General features: G+C 31.9%; 1 protein-coding gene across 1 annotated transcript in view; it reads left to right on the forward strand.

Annotated features, from left to right (window-relative positions):
• Window positions 1-20402, forward strand: part of LOC105334720 (uncharacterized) — a 42038-nt gene that overhangs the window by 9776 nt on the left and 11860 nt on the right. Inside the window, exons 2-8 of the mRNA XM_066076550.1 lie at window positions 8668-8901; window positions 10686-10946; window positions 12458-12592; window positions 14069-14203; window positions 17589-17726; window positions 18224-18361; window positions 20182-20322. Of these exons, the coding sequence (XP_065932622.1) occupies window positions 8668-8901; window positions 10686-10946; window positions 12458-12592; window positions 14069-14203; window positions 17589-17726; window positions 18224-18361; window positions 20182-20322 (1182 nt within the window). The remainder of the gene's footprint in view (window positions 1-8667; window positions 8902-10685; window positions 10947-12457; window positions 12593-14068; window positions 14204-17588; window positions 17727-18223; window positions 18362-20181; window positions 20323-20402) is intronic.

A 20402-nucleotide genomic window follows, 5' to 3' on the forward strand; every position in this document is an offset into this window, starting at 1 on the left:
AAATCTTTGTTTAATGTGGCATATCGTAAATTTAGGTTGGGATGGGGGAAGGGGTGCTGTTAGAATTCAAACTATTAGTTATTCCGTCGTTTAATCTCTGATTTCAATTGTAAACCTTTGTCCTATAAAAAAAAATAGCATCTGAGAACAATTTGGTTTCCATAGAAGATTTCCATATGTACATACAACATTTAATGTTAAAATATGTCCATTGTTAACGTTCTTGGCTATTTTTTTCTATTAATCTGTTGTATCAATCCGTGGATAAGACTTTTCTCTTACTCCCCATGATTCGGAAACAACAAAAAGCTAGTAATATATCCAAATAATGAAAAAAGAATCCTTTTTTTTTAGTTCACGAGTCTAAAGCGGTCAATCTCTTTTTTTTAATGTCAATTTGAGGATTAAATTTACATGAATCTCATCTGAACGCTGAGCAAATTTACTTTTACTTATGTGTGTAGTTTTACTCGTGTATTTTCACGCATTTGCACAATTTTGTTGTATAAATGGATAAAAGAATATATAATTGCGTGCATATGCATATATCTTAATTTCTGTTTATAATACGGCATTTGATTGGATAAAAAATTGTAATTAAATTTGTATAACGTGGTTTTTACGTCATAAAACACACGTCACATTGCACCAACGTCAAAAACGTCCTAGTTTGCTAGATTACGTTTAAATTTTGAACAGATTAACTCCATTTTTAAAAGTAAAACGCACTCATTTTGTATAGTAAATTACAGACAATTAAATTATAAGGAATGAACTCAACATCTACAAAAGTTTACCTATATAACCTGCGCACATTCATACTCAAACTCATGCACCAATTAGATTGCATATTTGGAATGGCATTTTCTAAAACCTGGCCTGGCACCATTGGCCTGGCCTGTCCTCAATTGGCCTGGCCTCACTTTTGGCCTCAACATTGGCCTACAACCAAATTTTGACCTGCCTCAAATTTTGGTCTGGCCCCAAATTTGGCTCCTTCAAAATTGTTAGCCTCAATTTTTGAAATTTATCTTGTTCTCAGTTTCTGAATTTACATAGATTTTTTATTAATTTCTTTTAGTATCTTAAAATCAAATGCTTTCTTAATGCACAAGGAATGATCATAAGGAAAACTATATATGTGACAAGTGACCGTTTGTATAAGTTTAACTGATTTAATCCAAGTATAAACACACAATAAATAAAAAAAAATGCATGTACATTACTGCTCTAATACATGTAATATCGCAAAGGATTTGATTATATCTTTACCAAAGCGACCAGCTTTAAAACAAAGAGTCGCCACCACTCCCCCCCCCCACCCCCTCCCTCTTCAAAAGTAAATCATTTTGAAACACTGGCCTGATTGAAGGATAAATAATTATCTCAAACCTTTATAAATTTCTATATAACATCAATTTTCTATCACTGTGTGTTGTACTTTATATTTGCAAGTCTGTTTATAATTCCTACCAACACCAATTAAACTGGCCCAAATTTCCCTCTCAAAAAGCAATTCGATATCCCTTTCTGTCGCTAAATTGCTACATTGGAGTCAGATTCATTGCCTGTCCTGTCGTTTAACATTTCATTACAAATGGTCTAATGTAACCAACGTCATTTGTGAATGACCGCAACATTGCATCTTCAGATAACTTGATTATGCGTTGGTCATTAATCATCACCTCTTGATTAGGGTAGAGTATCATATATGTGATGTATGTGATCATTTCTTTTTTACTATGGGGAAATTTCATTAACAAAATTTGAACAAAGCAAAACATTGTGTGACCGTTGATGTTGATTAGAATAAAAAAATGATCCTCTACTATTAATTTTTACTCAAAAGTAGTTGATATAAGTACAGTTACATTGATATTTTGTCCGATCCTGAGAGCAGTTTGATTTGAGTGCACTAAAAACATGTCATGGTTATATGGTGACAGGGCAGTATTACATTCTAAGTCACTTTAGAATTTAAAATAGACTTTATCAAAATGTATCAGAATCAAACACTAATATCTGTAATTATATACAATCTATATTAATTTCAGTTGTTACTATTACGTCAACAGAACTATCACTACAAGACACTTGAAACATCTTGTGTGATATTTAAAATGTATTTAACATAAATCATTAATAAATCAATATAATCATCAAATGTGTAAAGAAAATATAAAAAACAATCCGGCCAATTTTTTTAAAAATTTTATATTTGAGGCCAGCCAATTTTCGAGGCCATGCCGAAATATGGGTCCAGGCCAAATCGAAGGCCAAAAGTGAGGCCAGGCCAATTTTGATGCCAGTCCAGGCCAGGCCAATGGGGCCAGGCCAGGTTTCAGAGTATGCCATTCTGATTTCTGGGTTTTTAACACGGTTACCCTCCATAATTTTCATATTGACGATAAAACGGTCTGAATTCTTCATTGTAATTAAATGAATTATTTTTGACGTCGCCGTGTCAATAACTTCCATCAGGTGAGCAGACAAATAGAAAAACGGCAGTTATTAACACGACGACGTCAAAAAAAAATCATTTAATGTTTATATTTACATTCCCATACTTGTGAAATCAATTACTTTCTTAAATTAATCGATACAAATTACAGATCACCGAGGAGTAAATTAGTAACAGCAAGAACGGATGATTTATAAAAATCGGATTAAACTGGATATCACACAGACTGCTGAATTAAAGAGGTTCGCTCCGTGGGTTTGGGGTAGCCATTTTGGGTCACCTCTAGTCTGAAAACTCTCACATGTTAATTCTAGTAGTATATTTATAATTTACAATGCCAAATAAACTATATTAAATAAAATTCTTTTCAAAAAAATTATATTTTTACAAAGTTTAGTAGGGGACTATAGCAGACCAAAATTTCTAAATAGTGCATTTCGATATATTCATGATGTTCTAAAAAACATATTTAAATAATATTATGATATTTATATCGATATATTATGGCTAAATTAGTTTATATTTTATAGAAGTTAAGGAAAAAATTGACTCCAATTTTGGCAAAAAATTAGTTTATTTCATATTTCAAATTTTTGAGATGCGACTTCTACTTGTTTTACTTTTAAAAGAGGCATAAAATGCATGTCTATTTGTATGCAAAGTTTTGGATAAATGACATCACAATGTTTGGTTTTTTTTTTATATTTGCATTATAATTTGATTACTCCAAAATTTTGTAACATATGTTGTGTTCATTATGTACTAGCCGTTGAAGTCACCAGTAAGGCAAGAATTGTTAAACTTTAACTTAGATTTTACTTTTATAATCACTACATATGTTCAACCCCATACTGTATTAAAATCATTACTAAATAATTGTTCAAACTATAAATATTTGTTTGATTTCTTCAAATTATCAATATCTAAGTCAAATTTTAGCAAAATATTCCGGGAAATGATCCCCTTTGTTTGGAGCCCTATGTTTTCAAAAATGGCATGTGACATGGGTCACAGATAAAAGAAATGAACATTATAGGTTCCCATCTGTATATCCAACTGACTTTCTAATGATTGACATTACTATTATTTCAGGTGCCAACCCCTTTAATATCGATTAGTATGAGAACATAGAATCCATGAAAGTAACTCTTGTAATTTAGCCTATAAAGCGGCATGGTCACAATAATCCTCAAAAATATTTTTTTTATAATGCTTCAGCAAAGCATTTTTGATAGAGAACTAAAATTTAGGGTGTCATTCGTTGAGTAATGAGCGAATTACAGAGCTTACAATTTGTTGCTATGTAAACAAAACTTTTGTTAATATCTTAAATGTTGAAGTGAAAGTTCCAGTTTTAGACCAAAAATATTGTGTTAAACGATAGGAACTGTTTATTTATGCTTTAAATTATTAAGAACATAGACAAATCAGTTGGAAAAAGAATTTTACTTGTATATTGAGCCTATGTAGACAAAATTAGGACACAAGCCTTGTTAAAATGACAAAGAATTGTTAGCCGTGTATCTTTCTTATAATTCTAACTCTGGCTTTAAAAATTCATTTGATGATCTATTGGCTTTAATGATGATTAGAAATGCATTTTCTAAGTATTGTAATTATTAATAAGAGAAAAATAAAATTCGACCAAAATCGTGACTATTCCTCATTAATAATGAAATCAAGTTTATTGTTGAAGAATTGTCAAACATTGTGTTTTGACAACATGTATGAACGCGGGTAGGTTAAGGCAACTCCGAGTTTAATGACCCTCAAAATCATAACCAATTTCTAAAAAATAAACTGTTTATTTTTATGATAATAGTGCTGAATATTAATACCAAGTCAATAGGTTCACCTAAATATTACTTTTCTACTTCCTTTGAAGCTGCCATGCCATGGTATCATGTGACAGTTAAGAATAGATCACTTTTTACCATGACAAAAAATCAATACTGTAGAATCATTAGAATTCCTGGTGGCTCAATTTTCGTGGTAATCGTGGGTAGCACTCTCCCACGAATTCACATCCTCAACAAATCTAATTATTAAAATTTAGTTTATATCCTGAAACTGAAAACTGACGCATCCACGAAATTACATCCCTACGAATCGGCAAAAAAACCACAATCCACGAAAATTGGCCCCAATGAGAAACTAGATGCTGTCATTAGACAGTAATACCCGCACCAAGTGTTTGCCCCTAAATAACACTGTTTTGTACCAGTTTAATTAAAAATGAAGGCCACATGCAAGCTCCGGTAATACATTTAAAAATTATAATTTTCATAACTGAAGGATGAGATCCCTTCCCATATGACAATACACATGAGCAGCACTTTATGTGCAATTTGGGGTTGAACTGTTTGCAGTGAATTTTCAGTTAATCAATAATCTTAACATTTCATGTCATAGACAGTATAATGGACTATATAATTATTACAAACAAAATCAAAAATTTAATTATGCCCCTTCCCCGTGGCGGTTGCCGGTTTTAGATTTGCTTCTGTGTGCCTTCATGTACATCATCGTGTGCACAGATATAGAGAAGTGGTGGGAGTGAGGGGTCCAGACCCCCCCCCCCCCCAAGCAATGAAAAATCATTTATATCACTAGAAAATTACCAAAAATACACCTTGGACCCCAATGCTCTAACAGACATGTAAACGCTCTAACTCTTTGCGCTTCAATGTTAGGTAACATTACTTGGGGGTAAATATTTAATTAATATTAAATATACTTTATTGTTTATCTCAATAGGAAGTATACATCACAATATGCAGGTGTCCTGTACCACCTGTTATTAACCTAATAAAAAAGTGCAAGTGGATTTGAAGAATAGATCATAAAAATACATGCATGTTATAAATCTGATCTTTGTCTGAAGTTACGTACACAACACAGGTCTGCAGGTCTCATTAGCGGGTATTAGTTTTACCCAGCTCTTCGATTAGATGGGTTCATGGGTATACATACATGTATGTGTTTTCCACAGAAAAGGATTAGTTAAGATCAGATAAAGGAATTCATATTGTATTTTAATTGGATTATCACTATGATGTTGACCAATATAGGTAAGCATAATACATGGAGTAGCAGTAGCACAATGCAATGAGATGCCAGCATACATAAGTTCTACTTTCACTTTCTAAATGTGATCTCCTTTGACAGCATACTGTATCATCATCTTTTAATATCTAAATAAGCTTATCATCGTTACCTATCCTATTTGTAAAGTTTCTGTAATTTTAATTGAGAAAGTTATTTTTTTCATTTTCAGACTTGCACTATTGAGTTGACCCCATATTGACCCCGTATATACAATTTCGTATTAAATTTGTGTATTACATGTAAGTAAGAGTAGACAATTATCATTTTTATATGAGTTATAAAAGGAGAGAAGGAGTATTTCTTTCTTAATGTATTATAATGCATCAAATGCAATGTAGGGCATGACCTTATGGGACTGTTCGGACACCACGAAACAGGAACATACAAAATATCTTCTTATGTCATTATGATGCAGCATATGGTGTAAAGTACATTTAATGATCCCCAGGTGTTGTCTTTAACACCCCCCCCCCCCGCCTATATGAAATAGGAAATGATGATACACTGTATATTTTGTTAACTTCTGAGATCTGAGATCCTCATCCCTAAACTATATAATTTATTCTTGCTCTTTGTGTCATTGCGTGTAAAATTGTATATAGATTATGCCCCCTTGGAGACACTCTGACATTCTAAAACTAGAAATAATAAAGTATTTTATCTTATTCATAAGTAGTGCTTGATCCATGTGGGTAATTCCTAGCCTAATGATGACACGGCTTAGTTTAGGAGACTTTACAATTGCCCCAAATAGGCGAATACACATGCATAGAACATTTTGTTTATAAATCTTATTAAAAATTGAATTAAGCAATTTCCAAAATGTTAATGTGCATCAGGAGAGAAAAAGCAATCAAGAAATGATTTAAAGTTGCTACTGTACACATGTTAGGATGTATTATAAAGAAGACTGAATCTTTAGAACCAGGTTAGATTGGGGGGGGGGGGGGGGGTGAATGTGGAGTATAAACATTTATAATTTGAATTATTTATTGTTATTAATTCTAACTTGTCAATGAATACTAGTTATTGATCCCAATGTAGAAATATGACCTCTGATCATATCTCAATAGATCATTTGTCATTTATGCAAGGTGTAATGTAATTCTGTTAAGAATAACATTTTTTTACCAGTTTATAAAAGTTTTAAGACACCCAAATTATATTTTGATTTTAATAGATCATTTGACAATTAAGGGGGAGGGAGAACAGTTTATATTTGAGTTTGTTTAGGGGTGGTAGGTTCTAAGTCATATATTTGACAATTTTTTAATGTAATTTAAAATAAGACTAAGCCATACTACACTCATGAACATGATTAGTATAGAACAAAACACAAACTAATACATGTATATATACATAAGAAATATTACAAAATATAGATGAATGATCTATATCTGGGTTCTTAAATTGAATCATATATCATGACTGTACATATTACATAACTGTTTCTTTGTTCAAGACATTTCAGATGGTATGTAGTTCATGATCCCAAGTGCTCTTTCTGAAATTAACAAATATCATAAAAACCATTGAGATCTCCACCTTAATCCAAAGATATTATTCCTCCTTAAGTCAGACAGGCGCATCAGATCATTATGGCATGCAAGTCATGATCCTAAGGGGTCATCCTGACCCCCTTAGAATCAGAAATTGTCAATTATCTTTAAATTATTGATGTTTGATGATCCTATCTCTATTGAATCTTTATTATTAAGTCTCCCGAATGAAATTTGGAGACTTATTGTTTTTGTACGGTTCTTAATACAATATTATTATTCTTCGTCTTCTTCTTTTTCTTCTTTCCCGCTCTGAACTTGTTTCTCAGAGATGGCTAAACAGAATTGTACAAAACTCTAGGAAATGATAGGCCCGCATATCTAGTTGTGCACACTGGTTTGATTTTTCTCATTTTGGGTTAAACAACCACTTTTCGGGGGGGGGGGGTCAAAAGGGTGTGGGATCTAACATTGAACCTTGTAGGAAGAATCGTTGACTCTATTGAAAATGGTAACTTGAAAACGGACAAAGAAAATAATATAGGGTTTTCATAATAATATATTGACTGTTACTGGCAATATATAGGGTTTATTAGATCTGACCCCTGGGGTCATCCCAACCTCCCAGGAATTTGAAATTACCATATATCTCAGAAACTGTTATAATCATGACCCCTTAACCATATATATTCATGTTTCTGATGTCAAGGGGCATCAAATGTTATGTAGGTCATGGGCCCTGTTGGTGGTCCTGACCCCCTCAAACAGCAAGTCCCTTAATATCTTCAAAACAGTTGAGATCCCCACCCTTAAACATATATATTCTTGTTCCTTGTGTCAAGGGGCATCAAACGGTATGTAAGTCATGGGCCCCGAAGGTGGACATGACCCCCCTCGAACAGGAAGTGCACAAATATCTCGGAAACGGTTGAGATCCCCACCCCGTAACCATATATATTCTTGATCCTTAAAGGGCATAAAAAAGTATGTAGGTAATGGGCCTCAGGGTTAAATGTAATTTTTCAAAACTGTAATGCACATCTATATGGAACAGTTCCTATCATATTCCGAGATATGATGTGTCTATCCATTAAATCATAAAAGGAGTTCTAGGATCTATGTTTTCTTGAAGTGATAGATTTTCTTGAAGTGATAAATTTTCTGCTACTATTTGACTCCCTGGATGAAATTTAAATTTTTAAAACCTTACTGCACATCTATAGAACAGTCCCTATCATATCCCAAGATTTGATGTGTTTATCCATTAAATCATAAGAGGAGCTCTTGGATCTGTGGGTTTTTTTAGTGATAAACGTCAATTTTCTGCTACTATTTGACTCCCTTAGATAAACTGCATTTCTTTTAAAAACATTTACAGCTTAAAGTTCCAAGTATAAATAAACAATTTACTGACCATCTTTATTCACGTAAAATTTATTTTCATAATTTACAACTTGCAACAGTAGAATTCATATCAATATTAAAACAAAAATTAAAACATCAATATTTAAATATCTCTCTGGTTGTGTATCAGTACTTTGTTCTTTAAGAAGAAAATAATTTATAATATTTTTATCACTGTGTACTATATTTTTTAAGTTAATGTTGCACTGAACAAGTCAACCTACCAGCTGCACCCTTATCATACCGGAAGCCATGAATATGATGCAAGTAAAGCTGTAGATGGACATAAGTCTGATCTGAGGGGACTTGGAGGCCAGTGTGTTCTATCAGCCAATAATCAACAAACCGCCGCTTGGAGGGTGAACCTAGGCCGCATTTACAGCATTCATCACATCACCATCTACTACAGGACAGAAAATATAGCATGGGGTACGTAACATTATATAAATAGTGCCTGTTTGGGAGGGTAACAGTTGAAATTGACATCCCGAGAAAACCATTGTCAACCGACGCGAAGCGGAGGTTGACAATGGTTTTCGAGGGGTGTCAATTTCAACTGTTATCCTCCCAAATAGGCACTATTTATTTTGTTATACTGAATGTCTTAATTTTTAAGAAAATTTTACTGCTTTTATATTGGAATAACGTGAATTCTACAGCGAACCGTACGCGCATAATTTTCGCGCATGTAACATTTTTTAATGTTACCCGTTGCTAAGAGCGTTACTAATGCTGAGGGTAATAAAAAATATTATTAACTGCGTCTTAACCAATCAGATCTCAGTATTTAACATGAAAGTATAACAATATAAAGAAACAGTTTCATGGTTGTCTATTTTAAATTAACGCAAAAAAGTGCAAAAACGTTATTTTGATCAAATTGGTTGTTCATAGACATTGTGCTTGTGTAAAGCTTGTCGATATTCCAATGCATTTAAATGCATCTTAATGGTGAATGATCTTAGTCATGTATAGTAGTGTAAGCAAGAGTAATTCGAAACAAGATTCAAGATAGATTTAACCTGTAAGTTTTTAAAATACATATTTCACGTCTAAAACTTTTATTTTGTTACACCTACAATTCCCTGAATATATCAGTTAAGTAAAAAACAAAACCAAAAAAAAAAGAAGTGTGGCAACATTATAAACGGATTCATTGTGTTCATCAACAATCTTATCAACAACAAAAACCATCTTAAAACTACAAATCCAACGCATATGTAAACAAGCGTTTTGACCTTCAGTACAGTACATTCCTCTCCACTCCCACTCAAATCTGTTTTACATCCGTTTACAGCTTTACCGGCATTAAATATACCATACATGTATGTAAACTCTTTTAGTATGTTGGTTTGTTGAAGGGAACATTTACTAAATATAAACAAATTTTCTTTATCAATTTCAAACCTATAGCACTTAATAACTGATTATCTCTTTACTTATTTGCAATATGACATTTATGACAAATATACAATTTTAACAAAGAATCCTTGCCTATGCAGTTCGCTTTTTGTTGCTTATTTGAGTTAAACATTTTGACAAAGAAAAAGAAACATCCATATTCAGCATTCTAGATATTAAAAATGGAAGATGATTAAAGAAATGAGTTCAAATTAAATCTAAGTCCCTATTATCAGTTAAGTCTTTTACACAATTAATGTTTCTAAAGATATTTGAAGAAACTGATTTCATTTTTGGGAGTTGATTTTAATCAACTGCCCTATGCACTTACTCGGGCAAACCGAAAGTGAAACAGTGTTTGCACCTAAGCACAAGTCAATACCGCTGACAACACTTAGTTCCTGAAAATAATCGATAAAATTCGATGCAATGTATTCTGAAGCATTGTTTTTCAAGAAAAACATATTTATAAATACCATGAAAATTGTAAGATTTTAAATGGTACAAACAGTTTAGATATTTTTTTAAGTCGTGTGCATGTATTCATACGCTATACTTCAATGTACTAGTCTCGTTCAACCAGACGCTCGGCTGTCTCCGTTAATATTCGACAAAACAGAGAGTCTCCCTTGCTTGTCGGAGATAAACGGAGACAGTCGAGCGTTTGGTTGAAAAAAACTAGAGTTCAATCTTGCCTGGATCCATACAATTTCTCAGAAATAGTTCGATTACTGACACTACTTGCCATTCAAAATCAAATATCGCTAACATCAACTTCCGTCAGTACTTCAGTACTTTGATTTATTGTTTAGACTCATCAAATGGCTACACGACTAGATTTCTTGGATTCTCTGTGTACGTTTCTAATACGACAAACAGATTGGATGGAAAACTTTGTTTTAAGGACGACAAGTTTACAGTAGACACCATACCTGCTGTCTTCACCACCTCCTGTCCTGTACATGGTCAATACGTCATCTACTACAACGAGAGACTACGACCACAAGGAGTTACCTACCCTGATGGTTACTCTTCTTATGCATTCAATGAAGTTTGTGAAGTAGAAGTTTACGGTTGGTTCAACGTTTATGAGCAAATAATCTATGATCTTTTTTACAAAACTATCGTTTTTATTCAACTTTAATCTATGTATTACAATTCAACATAATTCAACTTAAGATAATTCGAATAAGTTAGATAAAATTGAGTTTATTGATGACCTAATAATTAAAGAAATATGATTCCATTTCACATATTGGTAATGTGCAACAATTGATCTGTTATACATGTATATATAAATTGATAGCTACATTATGCATTTTGTTGGTTCTTTACATTTAAAATGTGTCAAATATATCGATTAGTACTTTTAGGGTTTTTTTCAAGTTTTAGGTTTATATACAAAGTACATTTTCCTTCTTATATCCTATTAGCTGCATTTTTAGAGACTTCATTATCAACTCCGGTATTTCGACCAAGTAGAGATTGTCTTACCTAGGCATATTTTTAATTTCGTGGATTCTGACAATTTAATATCCTTCATAGAGGTGTGTGGTTGGTATGTTCCACTACTCTATATCTGTTTATTGATAGACACCTTTTTAATTCATGTTATTTCGTGGCTTTCTGAAATTTAATACCACATTATAACATTTTTCTTATACGTGTAAATAGGACTATTTTCGGTTTCGTCAAATATCTTCCCCTAATTTTAACTAAGTTTTGAATAGTATCGTATCAAATGCTAAACAGAGGATGTCTATCATATAATTTATTATTGTCCAATTGCTGTCCAGCTCTGACGTCACAAAAATTTAGCAAGAACTATATATGATTTTAGTCAAATTTGGCCCCCAAAATTCGCTATTTTTGAAAATGATTCAGGTACATTAATTTGTTGTGTTTTTTTTATAAAAGAGTTGACATGAAATATGTTTTTCACCTATTTATTTGATTTATATGCACTCACTGGCAGTGTATGACGTCAGAAGTGACGCTATTTTTATAATTCAATCAAAATCAACCAAAAATTGACATTTTTCCTATCTTTTTTTTTCGACTCATTGAACAAGAACGAACTTTTTGTCACTTATAAGTATTGGAAAGATACATCTTTGGTGAAAATATTTTGTTTGTTCAAGTAGTCGCTCAATGTTTCCTTAAAGCAAAAATGCCTCAAAACAAGCCATTTTATGGTAAAAATGAGAAAATGGCGGGAAAAGGTAAACTTTATGATGTCATATTTTTGAATTGTGGGCACTAAAATCAAAATGAAAATTATGAAAAAACTTCAAATGTATATTTGTACAAATAAAACAAAGAATGACATTAAAATGACAATGTTCATTTTAGGGGGCCATTTTAGGCTCAAATCATATATAGTCCTTTCTGCAATTTTGCAAACAATTGGAAATAATGTCTTTTTTCAGCATTAGACCTTTGAATATGTTTTTTCTTGCAAAAATATTCTTTCTAAGAATTATTGTTTATACAAGTTTGGTTGCATGTTTGCTTTACCAATACCTTATTCTTTCCTTTTCATTACTTTTTCGCAAATTCGTAGGAATCAGTATATTTGTTTCAGGATGCCGATCAACAGGATATTATGGAACGAATTGTACCATTCCCTGTCCAGACGTTAACTGTCGGTACTGTCACATAGAAACGGGCACCTGTCAGGGCTGTAAACCTGGGTACATGGGTCACCGATGTGAAATTGGTAAATTTTTAAGACTTTAATTTGTTATTACAGAAACTGTTACTCTGAAAGAAAAAGTTAAGGTAATTGATTTCATCTTTAAATTCAAAAGAACATGGTAGTTTGTTTTCATGTTATTTTGATTAATAGATGTTTCTACATAACGAACCATTAGTGTAATACGTAGACAGGAAAAAAAGGAACTAAAAAGAAATTGCTTTTCAAAAATTTTACACAGGCTGTATGATAGCATACAAATAGTAAATAAAAAATATTGGGCAAAACGTATATTAACGCCGAGTTTTTGGTCAAATTCGTTTTAAGATTATACTGAAATATCCTTATTTTTTGGTTTTCTAAAAGATACCACTGTTTTTCTTAATTGTCTGTAATAATAGACGTATTCAATACCATGTTTATAGGATTGCATCGTATACATGCAACGCAACTGAAGCCAGACACCCACTATTAATGGTTAGGTAATAAAAAGTGCTATAAAAAATTCAAATTCGGACAAAGCAGATATTTTCAAAAATACGTTAATGCAATTAAAGAAAATGTTTGAGTTGTAAACGTAGATATGAAATTATATCAAAAAATAATAGCTGTATGAAAATGATATGAAACGTATTTTACTAGTACACTTTTTGAGGCATACATAAAGCGATATAGATCCAAAATTACTTTTGAATAGTAGAGAATTATTTAATTAAAATATGAAATCTCTGGACTTACTGAAGAAACTCCAGCTGTTAATTTTAATATGTCCTGTTGAAAAACCTATGTTTCCGAAGACATTTTATACATTTTATATAAAATATATACAACAAAACGGTATACTCTGTCGCCGGGTGGCTTTGCAGCTCCAAAACAATAACTCTCGGTAAGTTTACAAGGCTTTTATTCAGGTGATATTTGACAAATAAATTTCCAACTTTTCCATCTGAAATATAAATAAAATGATAAATACACAGATAACATTATTTTACTCATACTTGCATTTTACTGCACATTACTTTACTCAATACATTTTCCAGTATTTACACTTATATTTGCACATTTTGCTGTACTAAACTTTACTACTTGCCTCAAAACAAGCCATTTTATGGTAAAAATGAGAAAATGGCGGGAAAAGGTAAACTTTATGATGTCATATTTTTGAATTGTGGGCACTAAAATCAAAATGAAAATTATGAAAAAACTTCAAATGTATATTTGTACAAATAAAACAAAGAATGACATTAAAATGACAATGTTCATTTTAGGGGGCCATTTTAGGCTCAAATCATATATAGTCCTTTCTGCAATTTTGCAAACAATTGGAAATAATGTCTTTTTTCAGCATTAAACCTTTGAATATGTTTTTTCTTGCAAAAATATTCTTTCTAAGAATTATTGTTTATACAAGTTTGGTTGCATGTTTGCTTTACCAATACCTTATTCTTTCCTTTTCATTACTTTTTCGCAAATTCGTAGGAATCAGTATATTTGTTTCAGGATGCCGATCAACAGGATATTATGGAACGAATTGTACCATTCCCTGTCCAGACGTTAACTGTCGGTACTGTCACATAGAAACGGGCACCTGTCAGGGCTGTAAACCTGGGTACATGGGTCACCGATGTGAAATTGGTAAATTTTTAAGACTTTAATTTGTTATTACAGAAACTGTTACTCTGAAAGAAAAAGTTAAGGTAATTGATTTCATCTTTAAATTCAAAAGAACATGGTAGTTTGTTTTCATGTTATTTTGATTAATAGATGTTTCTACATAACGAACCATTAGTGTAATACGTAGACAGGAAAAAAAGGAACTAAAAAGAAATTGCTTTTCAAAAATTTTACACAGGCTGTATGATAGCATACAAATAGTAAATAAAAAATATTGGGCAAAACGTATATTAACGCCGAGTTTTTGGTCAAATTCGTTTTGAGATTATACTGAAATATCCTTATTTTTTGGTTTTCTAAAAGATACCACTGTTTTTCTTAATTGTCTGTAATAATAGACGTATTCAATACCATGTTTATAGGATTGCATCGTATACATGCAACGCAACTGAAGCCAGACACCCACTATTAATGGTTAGGTAATAAAAAGTGCTATAAAAAATTCAAATTCGGACAAAGCAGATATTTTCAAAAATACGTTAATGCAATTAAAGAAAATGTTTGAGTTGTAAACGTAGATATGAAATTATATTAAAAAATAATAGCTGTATGAAAATGATATGAAACGTATTTTACTAGTACACTTTTTGAGGCATACATAAAGCGATATAGATCCAAAATTACTTTTGAATAGTAGAGAATTATTTAATTAAAATATGAAATCTCTGGACTTATTGAAGAAACTCCAGCTGTTAATTTTAATATGTCCTGTTGAAAAACCTATGTTTCCGAAGACATTTTATACATTTTATATAAAATATATACAACAAAACGGTATACTCTGTCGCCGGGTGGCTTTGCAGCTCCAAAACAATAACTCTCGGTAAGTTTACAAGGCTTTTATTCAGGTGATATTTGACAAATAAATTTCCAACTTTTCCATCTGAAATATAAATAAAATGATAAATACACAGATAACATTATTTTACTTATACTTGCATTTTACTGCACATTACTTTACTCAATACATTTTCCAGTATTTACACTTATATTTGCACATTTTGCTGTACTAAACTTTACTACTCCTCTACATATACTTTACAACAATCACTAGACTCGTACAGGTACTTCACTTTCATATGCTTGTGTACTACATATATACATTTTTTTTTTACGGCAACTACTTCGCGCCTTACTCTGGAATACATACAACATATGTTTACATTACAACTATACACATACTTTTATTTTATACTTAATAGTTTTAATATGAGCAAATACCCATTATCACACATTACTCAAAATACTTCTAAATATATCACGGAAACAAGGTTATCTGGCCATTTTAGGAATTAATACGGCATAAAACCCGTCTCATTAAAATAACAACAAACTTACCCAGAATAGTTGGACTCTAGTCAGTAATAATTATATGTTACATAAAGAATGAAATGAGGGAGCTGGTTGAAAACGTCTGCTCTCTCCAATTGCTACGCCCAGACTGAATTCCCAAATGCACGGGATTAGAACCCGCCAAGTAAAACTGGCTGAGTGAACTTTAACCTATGTAAAGCAACTCTGACATTAAATTAGTAACATTATAAACGTAGCACAAAATGCATGGAAAGTAAGCATTGACGTAAATTGTGACATACTCAAACAACCTCATTTTCCGCTACACGTATAAAGACGTCACCAAAAACTTGTCAAATTGCTTAATAATACTCTATATCTGTATTTTTAACATCATTTTATAAATTTACAAATAAATTTAAAAACATAGTTAAGAATTTGCCTTGTAAAAGAAAATTAAATAGATACTGTGAATGTAGAATATACCATGTTGCTTTAATTGCACTACACATGTATTTTTGATTAGGCAACATCTGCAAACATTTCAGTATCGTGAACATGGTGTAAAAAAAATACTTGTTTTTTTTTTATTTCATCGAAGCAATTTAAAGTTCAGACTACATAGTTAGCGAGGTCTTCTTGATCTTCTTTAAATCTCGTAGACTATAAAACTAATCGAAATATTTCCAAAATAACTGTCTCGTACTGTGTAAGGAAGCATGAAAGATAAAATGCTGATTTTGTCGATATGCGGAGTAAAATATTCTTATATATGTCAATCAAAATATTTGATTCACTGTTAAGTGTTCATTATTTTGATGAAAACATTGATATATTGATTAAGCATGTAATATGCAAAAGAAAATGAAGATCATCTGTATATGATCTTTGATTCTGTTTTGGTCGACTTTCGTTTAATCTTATTTATTAACTTATATTCCTCAAAACGGTAATTTATCGACACGACAAATCTTCAGTTGGGAGAATAATTAACCCCTGCATCGTGAAAGGCACTTAACAAATGACAACGTTCAATTTTTGACATATTGAATTAAAGATGTTTACAGTCTGTCGATGTACAATCATGGTAATTATTACAATCAGGAAGTTCTCTCTCTCTCTCTCTCTCTCTCTCTCTCTCTCTCCCTCTCTCTCTCTCTCTGCATTTAAAGGTATTGCTGCAATGCTTCCTGTCCCTTCCCCAAAAATAAGCCACCCATATAAATTAGCCTTAAGCAGCTGGGGTTTACGTTAGTTGCTTTTTAAGCAACCCTATTACTTGTACCAAATTTGATCCTTCATTCTTCATCAAATCATTACTTATAATGATTGAACTATTAAACTATTAGAAGCCGTTTCCTGTACATAATTTACATAATTTAATATAGTACCAAAACAATAATGCAGCCATCATACACGGGTTGGGATTATTGTGAAGTTAAAAATTCCCCGTTAGAAAGATCACTTACCCGGTAAAAATAAACGTTTTTGCTCTTTAATTAACTTTAATAGGGAAAACTTTTGCAGCTGTACATGCATAAAAGAATTATCTATATGTTTGTAGGTAGTAGTTAGTATGGAAACGGTTGTAACTGTTGAGCTTTTCACCAAATTTCCTAAAAAGGTTTTATTCACTATGTGAGAATCATTTACTATCTTTAAATATGATTGCAGTATGTTTGTAGTTATGTTTTTAATAGTGATATTGAATATTTTATTTATATTAATATTTAATGGTATTTATGTGCTCGAAAAAAACCCAGATGTAATTTTTACTGTTGTAAAACCCGACTTTCAATAAAAATAGTTTGTTTTGATCCTATGATTGGTGTGTTATACAAAAGTGAACATATGACAAACAAATATATCCTCTTTACCATTTAATTAAGATATACATTCCAGAAATTTACTTTTCGATCTACAAAATCGAAAAGAAGGTATTTTTTAAGTTTGTACTTTAAAGCTAATATTCTACACAGCTTTTCTTAAAATCGTAATTTAAATGTTCAAAGATGATTAGCATCTTTTTTCGATAATGTTTGGATAATTGCAGAATGTAATGATGGGATGTACGGAGACCGCTGTAAAAACCAGTGTGGACATTGTTCAAATATGGCACAGTGTCACCATGTAAATGGAACGTGTCTGACCGGATGTCAACCAGGATATACCAACGGATTCTGTAAAGAGCGTACGTTTGTGCTATTTAATCACTTTATTGGAATGCAATATTTGGATCATTAAAAAGTAAAGGTTTAAGTAAATTAATCAGGTTTTGAGACAGGATGTCTGTTTAATAAAATGCGTGTATTTGATGTTTGTTTTTAGTTTCTATTTGCTTGTCTGTGTCCATTTTGTCGACGTTTCTTTGACCCCTTTTTCATTTGGTTGTTTGTTATAATTTGTTTGCTTATATGTATAAATTTCGGATTAATGATTATTTTATTTTTTGTTTTGTAATTGTTGAGAAATAATTTGGGATTGATCTCTAGTGTAACTCTTGCCAATTCAAAGCATTTTTTTCTGATAACATCAGTAAGGTATATTTGTTTATTTGTTTATCAGCAACATTAATATTTTTGCTTCGTGTTAAAATGCTTTGTTTGTGTATTTGTTTGTCATATCTGCATTGCATTGGCCTGTTTTAACTCAATTACTTGTTTTCATTGTTTTCAAAATTGCTTGTAGCATGTCCTGATGAAAATTATGGAGACAATTGCAATGAGCAGTGCGGAAATTGCATTGAAACTACACAATGCCATCATGTAAACGGGACATGTTTAAATGGTTGTAAAACAGGCTTCCAAGGTGACAAATGCATTAAAGGTAGGTATAATGTGACCATTTGTAAGTCATTTTAATCACCTATGTGACCTTTTGCCATTGGCCGTCGTCTTGTGTCGAGCGTCGTCCGTTAACAATTTTACATTTTTACCTCGTTTTGAAAACTACAAGGCCAATTGTTTACATTTTTGCTGTAAAGTATCTCTATCATAAGGGTCATCTCCATGGCTCTACCCTCCCTGGGGCGCTACAGGCAGGGCAACATATGCAAAAAAGCGAAATTAACAAGAAATATTCTCTACCCTCACACAGATGAGGACAAAACAAAATGTATTATTATAAAGTCCATGAAACCCTCTACCAAGATTGTAAAATTAATAACTCCTTAAAAAGTGGTTCATGTAGGTAATATTGTAGAAATGTATTTAATTTATGACATCTTTTAATGCTCATATACAGTACAACTCACGACTATCCCGACACCCCATGTGGACAAAAAGGCTGTGTAACACGGTCTGTGTCTCACCGTGTACAAGGTGTGATACCGTGTAAGTGTATTAAAGAATGTTCGGGGATAAAACTGTGAAGTTATTTTTTTTTTAAACTGAAAGTATGACGTAAATCAGTTTATTGAAAATCAAATTAATTTAATATAATGATATGGTTTTTTTTTTCCAAACATACTTGATGTAATAACTGACGATCCGATTAACATAGCGTGAGCTTGCACGTCTTAGTTTATGTCATCTGAAAACACCCTTTAGGTGTGTTTTAATAAACCAAAACCCCGTATTTTCGATGATACGAATAATTTGTACTTCAGCTAATAATGTAGCAATAAACAATCACAAAATCATTTTAATTATTGTTATGAATAATAAATAAGTTCATGTACAAACTCTTGGCGAATTAAACCACAACATTAAACTAAAAAAAAAATACACGCATTTCAAAAAATGTTTTGATATACATGTTGTGCGATGCATGTGTATTAAAGCTGATCAGAGTCAAAACATTGTCTTTCGTCTTTGGTTCTATAACCAAAAGATGGTATTGTCATTCGCTGTATTTTGGAGGCCTTAACAGGTGTACACGAAATGCCAAATATTCACACCTTTTCAATGTCACCTGTTAGGTTACTAATCACAATTTGTCGTATATTTTGTCGTGTGTATATTCTGATTATCTCTTACGTCTATTTTCTTAGTTCACGGATTTTCTCAATCTCTTACACCAAAAGGAACTGTCTGTGGATATATACACAAAGAAATACACGTAAGACATTTGGCACGTGAATCACTAGAACAATTCAGCAACTCTATACATACAGGAGTTTCACAAAGTGTTACCTTGAGATAAAACCATTGTATATATTAAAAAAATATAAAATCATTTAGACTCAATAAATGACAAGTAAAATGTACTTCAAGTTAAATCTAGCACACACATTCTCTCTCTCTCTCTCTCTCTCTCTCTCTCTCTCTCTCTCTCTCTCTCTCTCTCTAACGTGTTAATAATAAACAAGCAAACAGTAATTATAATTATTGCAATAGTTTCTTGGAACACACATTAATGATGTAAGAATCAAGGTGGCTTGATAAAGGTGAAATTAAAAATGTTTCATTCACGAAACAAATTCACGACATACTTTTCAATATCTAGTGCCTATTTACCGATTCTATGCGCTATAAAAAAGAAGCTATACCAGTACGCACACACACTGTTTAACAGTCAGAGGATTCTCAGATTATGATTCAGAATTTCAAAAAAGCTAAAAATGCAAGCCCGAGGCTCTGAAATCTCAATATAAAGGCTGTAGTAATCAGATGAAGGAAAAGGTCAATTTTGTTTTTGTTCGGTAGAGTGCATCACAGGGTTTTACGGAGAAAACTGTAATAGCAAGTGTGGATTCTGTCTGAACGAATCTTTGACTTGTCACCACGTTACGGGAGCCTGCGTTGGGGGTTGTAAACCTGGATACATATCGCCAAATTGTGACACAGGTGATCAATATAACTGATTAAAACTAGCTGTTTTCTTAGTATGTCTTATAACTTTACGTAAACTTTAATTTTTTTTCATA

This window comes from Magallana gigas, chromosome 1 (genome assembly GCF_963853765.1).
Source record: "Magallana gigas chromosome 1, xbMagGiga1.1, whole genome shotgun sequence".
NCBI lineage: Eukaryota > Metazoa > Mollusca > Bivalvia > Ostreida > Ostreidae > Magallana > Magallana gigas.